At 40.4% G+C, this 6,000-nt stretch overlaps 1 protein-coding gene across 9 annotated transcripts in view; it reads right to left on the bottom strand.

The window, feature by feature from the left end:
* Nucleotides 1-854: 854 nt before the first annotated feature.
* CYRIB (CYFIP related Rac1 interactor B) overlaps nucleotides 855-6,000 on the bottom strand; it is a 154,368-nt gene continuing 149,222 nt past the window's right edge. For all 9 annotated transcript variants that reach the window (XM_043539096.1, XM_043539097.1, XM_043539095.1 and 6 more), the window contains one exon: nucleotides 855-1,661. In XM_043539096.1, coding sequence (XP_043395031.1) covers nucleotides 1,598-1,661 — 64 coding nt within the window. In that variant the 3' untranslated portion in view covers nucleotides 855-1,597. The remainder of the gene's footprint in view (nucleotides 1,662-6,000) is intronic.

Below are 6,000 nucleotides of genomic sequence, written 5' to 3'. Positions count from 1 at the left end.
ATTCAAACTGCTAGCAAACAATGCTTTCGATCAGTTCAGACAGCTTTAGTCATGAAAATTTCTAGATATTTTCTACAGAATAAACTTATTTTTTAAAAAAGTGTTTCAATCCCTTCTAGTTGGGAAAGTTCACAATATAAAAAGGTACAGTGATGTTAATTAAATACTACATTTGGAATGTGCAATTTGAAGTTGTCAATAAGCACGTATAAGGGTTAAATTTTGAAGGATTTTTTAAATGAGAAATCAGTTTATTTTATGCAAATGCCTACTTTAATCTTTTGATAATTTGCCACAGATTATCAAAGATTAAAAAAAAATCTCAACTAAACGCTCTCCATTCTGTCGTCCCCATGTGTACCGTCTTCTCCATTTCGAACAGATTTTAATTTTGGGGTGGGGGGAGACAGGATGACTTCTGTGTTTTGAACAGTGTTAGCACACTCACTGTTTAAATTTTAAAAAAATACATATTTTAGGTTTTTTCCATTGTTCTTTACTGGGAGAGCACAAATGACTATGGGACACAGTGAAAGAAGACTGGGATGTTTTGGGCTGCTTGGTTAAAAAAACTCCTGGACAAGCTGAACTAACATGATTTTTTCCCATCCCTTGCTTGTATGACTGTCTTGGGATTAGGAAATAACCCATATCATACCATATATTGTAAATCAGGGACCCTAACAGATCCTGTTAGGCTTAACTAAGCACTGGCTCCATCCATTTCAGGTGATTACATGTAATGAAACAGCAGCATAGTTTTCACTATATAAAATTTATACATGTACTTTTCTGGTAAAAAGCCAAAAAACATGGAGACATCTCACTCAAAACACTGGTAAAACAAACCACACTTAGAAAAATGAAAGCTGATTTTTATTATTTTATCCACAGCCAATCATTTGACATGAACATGCATACGTAATTTTGCTACGCACACACCACATATTTTAACGTTAGTTTTTAAAGGTTAAACATACAACATACATCCTTATCCTTACAAAAATGAGTCAAAATGCAAACATAACTTTTAAACAAAACAGTCTTTACTTATTTAAAAAAACTTTTGTGTTGAGTACCATTTTGTACAAACACAGTTAATTTAAACAAATCTGCTCTTATGTTTCCTCAAGGTTGCACTTGAAAATAAGCCGCAATAGAAAATGAAGTCATTGAGGGTTTTTTAAATAGCAGAAATAGGCAGTTTTGCCATGCAGAAGAAGCAATATTAAATATTAGTTTTTCAAAAAAAGAAAAAACCACAAGTTTAAAAATATTTAGTTCAAGTCACAGAACTTTCCCCGTACAGAGAAATCCAAACGCAACGCATAATTAGCTGCCACTTAAGGATGGCTGTTCTGAAAAGTAAAAATACCTTCCAGAGTTGATCATTTTCATTGATTTGGCACAGAAAAGAAGTCTGAGCTTACTTAAGAACAAGAAAGTGATTAAAAAGGGAAAAGAGGAAGAGAGAAGAAAATAAAAAGCAAGAATGAATGAGATAGTAGTTGCAATCACTAAAAAAAAAAATCTGTGCATCTCAGTCATTGCAGAATACTGTCTTCTGTTTACAGCAGGGGCTAATTCCAGGTAACTGTTATTGCAACATAGATTTAATTTGCTTGGAGGTAGTCTCATCATTCAAATGCTTTGTTGTGTACCTAAAAATGAAAAGAAAAAAAAGATTTACAAAAGCACACTTACAGTTCTGTTCTTCTACAACAGACAAAGCAAGTAACTGAAGGAACAATACCAAATTTATTTAGTTACAGTAAACCCTCACCAATGATTGGGAGATCTAGTTGTGAACTTCCTAACTAGGAAAATTCAGCAATTCCCATTGAAAGTAACATACATCTTTCAGAAAATTAAATTTATAAAAATATTAAATGACAGATAATGCTACTCATGATTACGTCCAACAGTTCTGTTACTAAAGGAGATTTTAAATGGATCCCTACATGGATTTGGGAAAAAACCTCAAGATCTCTTTTGAGTTGGATAGACTAGAATCAGTAAGGAACACTGTCACATTAAAGACTGTTAAACTGTCAGTCAACGACATTTAAAATGTGTAGGTCTGGACTGAGATTAAGGTTTGATGATGATGCTCTACTTGAGTAAAGACAAATTTTGGGAATTCCCTACTGTAAACAAATGGCTACTTATAGGATTTCTTATTCTTGAATTCTGTTTAATGCTGTAGGTAACATTGAACTAAGCATTTATATTTACAATAGTCCCTATATTTGGAAAATGTTGAAGAAACATTTAATATGGGTAAATAGCAAGTATTTAAGTGAGGCCATCGTATGCGTGAATTACTACGGGAATTATCTAAAGTGTGTTTAATCTCGTAATTGATAATGTATATGTGCTTCAAATTATGTAGAATACAAGGTAACAGACATTTAAGTGTATTTATGTGTGGACTGTTCCTGTCCTATGTCACTGGAGGAAAACTGAATTTAATTCCTGCTCTAAAACGCTTTCTTTTCTTGTACCCAGCTCTCTCCTCCTCTCCTTTCCCTTTAATTTTATGTTCACCAGATAATTTGTTTTTTTTTATTTTTATTGGTTATACCAGTAGCTCCTTTGTAGAGTATGTTCTTTTTTATGACTGAATGTACTGAAATTATGCCCAGGTGTTTTGCTGATGAGTGGGGGCATGCTTCTGATTCTTCCCCTCTATCTCAGGACCTGAGAAGCTCATCTTCTGAAGCCCCACCTCTGTGGAGTGTCAGAAGGTTTCTGGAGCTGGAAGGGATGGAGCAGCCACTAAGCTCATGGTTCTCATGGGAGACTTCAATCACCCTGATATCTGGCCGGAGAGCAATACAGCGGTGCACAGACAATCCAGGAAGTTTTGGAAAGTGTAGGGGACAATTTCCGGTGCAAGTGCTGGAGGAACCAACTAGGGGCAGAGCTCTTTTTGACCTGCTGCTCACAAACCGGGAAGAATTAGTAGGGGAAGCAAAAGTGGAGGGGAACCTGGGAGGCAGTGACCATGACATGGTCCAGTTCAGGATCCTGACACAAGGAAGGAGAGCAGCAGAATACGGACTCTGGACTTCAGAAAAGCAGACTGACTCCCTCAGGGAACTGATGGGCAGGATCCCCTGGGAGAATAACATGAGGGGGAAAGGAGTCCAGGAGAGCTGGCTGTATTTTAAAGAATCCTTACTGAGGTTACAGGAACAAACCATCCCAATATGTAGAAAGAATAGTAAATATGGCAGGCGACCAGCTTGGCTTAACAGTGAAATCCTTGCTGATCCTAAACACAAAATAGAAGCTTACAAGAGGTGGAAGATTGGACAAATGATCAGGGAGGAATATAAAAATATTGCTCAGGCATGCAGGAGTGAAATCAGGAAGACCAAATCACACTTGGAGTTGCAGCTAGCAAGAGATGTTAAGAATAACAAGAAGGGTTTCTTCAGGTATGTTAGCAACAAAAAGAAAGTCAAGGAAAGTGTGGGCCCCTTACTGAATGAGGGAGGCAACCTAGTGACCGAGGATGTGGAAAAAGCTAATGTACTCAATGCTTTTTTTCCCTCTGTCTTCACAAACAAGGTCAGCTCCCAGACTACTGCACTGGGCAGCACAGCATGGGGAGGAGGTGACCAGCCCTCTGTGGAAAAAGAAGTGGTTCGGGACTATTTAGAAAAGCTGGACAAGCTCAAGTCCATGGGGCCAGATGCGCTGCATCTGAAAGTGCTAAAGGAGTTGGCGGATGTGTTTGCAGTGCCATTGGCCATTATCTTTGAAAACTCATGGCAATCGGGGGAGGTCCCGGATGACTGGAAAAAGGCTAATGTAGTGCCCATCTTTAAAAAAAGGGAAAGAGGAGGATCCAGGGGACTACAGGCCAGTCAGCCTCACCTCAGTCCCTGGAAAAATCATGGAGCAGGTCCTCAAGGAATCAATTCTGAAGCACTTAGAGGAGAGGAAAGTGATCAGGAACAGTCAGCATGGATTCACCAAGGGCAAGTCATGCCTGACTAATCTAATTGCCTTCTATGATGAGATATCTGGCTCTGTGGATGAGGGGAAAGCCGTGGATGTGTTATTCCTTGACTTTAGCAAAGCTTTTGATATGGTCTCCCACAGTATTCTTGCCATCAAATTAAAGAAGTGTGGGCTGGATGAATGGACTATAAGGTGGATAGAAAGCTGGCTAGATTGTTGGGCTCAACAGGTAGTGATCAATGGCTCCATGTCTAGTTGGCAGCCGGTATCAAGTGGAGTGCCCCAAGGGTCGGTCCTGGGGCCAGTTTTGTTCAATGTCTTCATTAATGATCTGGAGGATGGCGTGGACTGCACCCTCAGCAAGTCTGCAGATGACACTAAACTGGGAGGAGAGGTAGATATGCTGGAGGGTAGGGATAGAATACAGAGGGACCTCGACAAATTAGAGGACTGGGCCAAAAGAAATCTGATGAGGTTCAACAAGGACAAGTGCAGAGTCCTGCACTTAGGACAGAAGAATTCCATGCACTGCTACAGACTAGGGACCGAATGGCTAGGCAGCAGTTCTGCAGAAAAGGACCTAGGGGTTACAGTGAACGAGACGCTAGATATGAGTCAACAGTGTGCCCTTGTTGCCAAGAAGGCTAATGGCATTTTGGGCTGTATAAGTAGGGGCACTGCCAGCAGATCGAGGGACGTGATCGTTCCCCTCTATTCGACATTGGTGAGGCCCCATCTGGAGTACTGTGTCCAGTTTTGGGCCCCACACTACAAGAAGGATGTGAAAAAATTGGAAAGCATCCAGCGGAGGGCAACAAAAATGATTAGGGGACTGGAACACATGACTTATGAGGAGAGGCTGAGGGAATTGGGACTGTCTAGTCTGCAGAAGAGAAGAATGAGGAGGGATTTGATAGCTGCTTTCAACTACCTGAAAGTGGGTTCCAAAGAGGATGGATATAGACTGTTCTGTGCTAGCAGATGACAGAACAAGGAGTAATGGTCTCAAGTTGCAGTGCGGGAGATTTAGGTTGGATATTAAGAAAAAAAATTTCACTAGGAGGGTGGTGAAGCACTGAAATGCGTTACCCAGGGAGTTGGTGGAATCTCCATCCTTTGAGGTGTTTAAGGACAGGCTTGACAAAGCCCTGGCTGGGACGAGTTAGTTGGGGATTGGTCCTGCTTTGAGCAGGGGGTTGGACTGGATGACCTCCTGAGGTCCCTTCCAATCCTGATAGTCTATGATTCTACTGGTGTTCTCAAATTTCCAAAGTAGATTTTTACAATGATTCCAGCAGCATGAACATTTAGGCGCCTACCTTCCACACTTCAAGGCTGCTACCATGCAGCCCTTGCTGCTGCTGCTGCTAGCTCTGTTCTCAAAACAACAGGACAGCTGCACAGAACAGCTTTCAGGAGAGCTAATTGTTGGGGGTTGGGGGAAGAGCTGGCTTTTCCACAGGGGACAAGAGGAAATCCCCACTGATGCAGCATGAGTTGGAGGATAAACTGAAACTGGCCACATCTTACTCATTTTTGGACATATTTGGCACATCAAAACTTCTGACTACAAGATCTGGCTACAGTCCTCTAAGGACAATGAATCCAGCAGATTTTTTTGGCTCAAATTTTCATTCTGACTGCAAGTTGTGCACCCCTGCATAACTAAAGAATCTGCTATGCACTGAGGTGTACATTTTCCCAAGTATCTATCTATAAGGTTAACATCAAGTATTTTCCAGATCTATGCAAATGCTGGCCACTGTTTATCTTTAATAAACAGGAGAATATTGTATACAATCAAGTTTATTATCCATGTATAACACCCCAGTTGTTTTATATTGGAGGTCTACTTTACTGAACTCCCATTAGACTACAGCTTACATTTATTCCTGTAACTAAAATCTGTTATACTAATTTATTAGCCACTTGTCTGCCTGTGATACTCAGTTACACGGATTTTGAAACTGGTTATTCTGATTTGTTGCTGTTGTTATCCTAGTGAACAAATATAGTGGTGCTTTCTTC

The sequence above is a fragment of the Chelonia mydas genome, chromosome 2, assembly GCF_015237465.2.
Source record: "Chelonia mydas isolate rCheMyd1 chromosome 2, rCheMyd1.pri.v2, whole genome shotgun sequence".
Lineage (NCBI taxonomy): Eukaryota > Metazoa > Chordata > Testudines > Cheloniidae > Chelonia > Chelonia mydas.
This window is presented reverse-complemented; position numbering and strand designations above follow the sequence as displayed.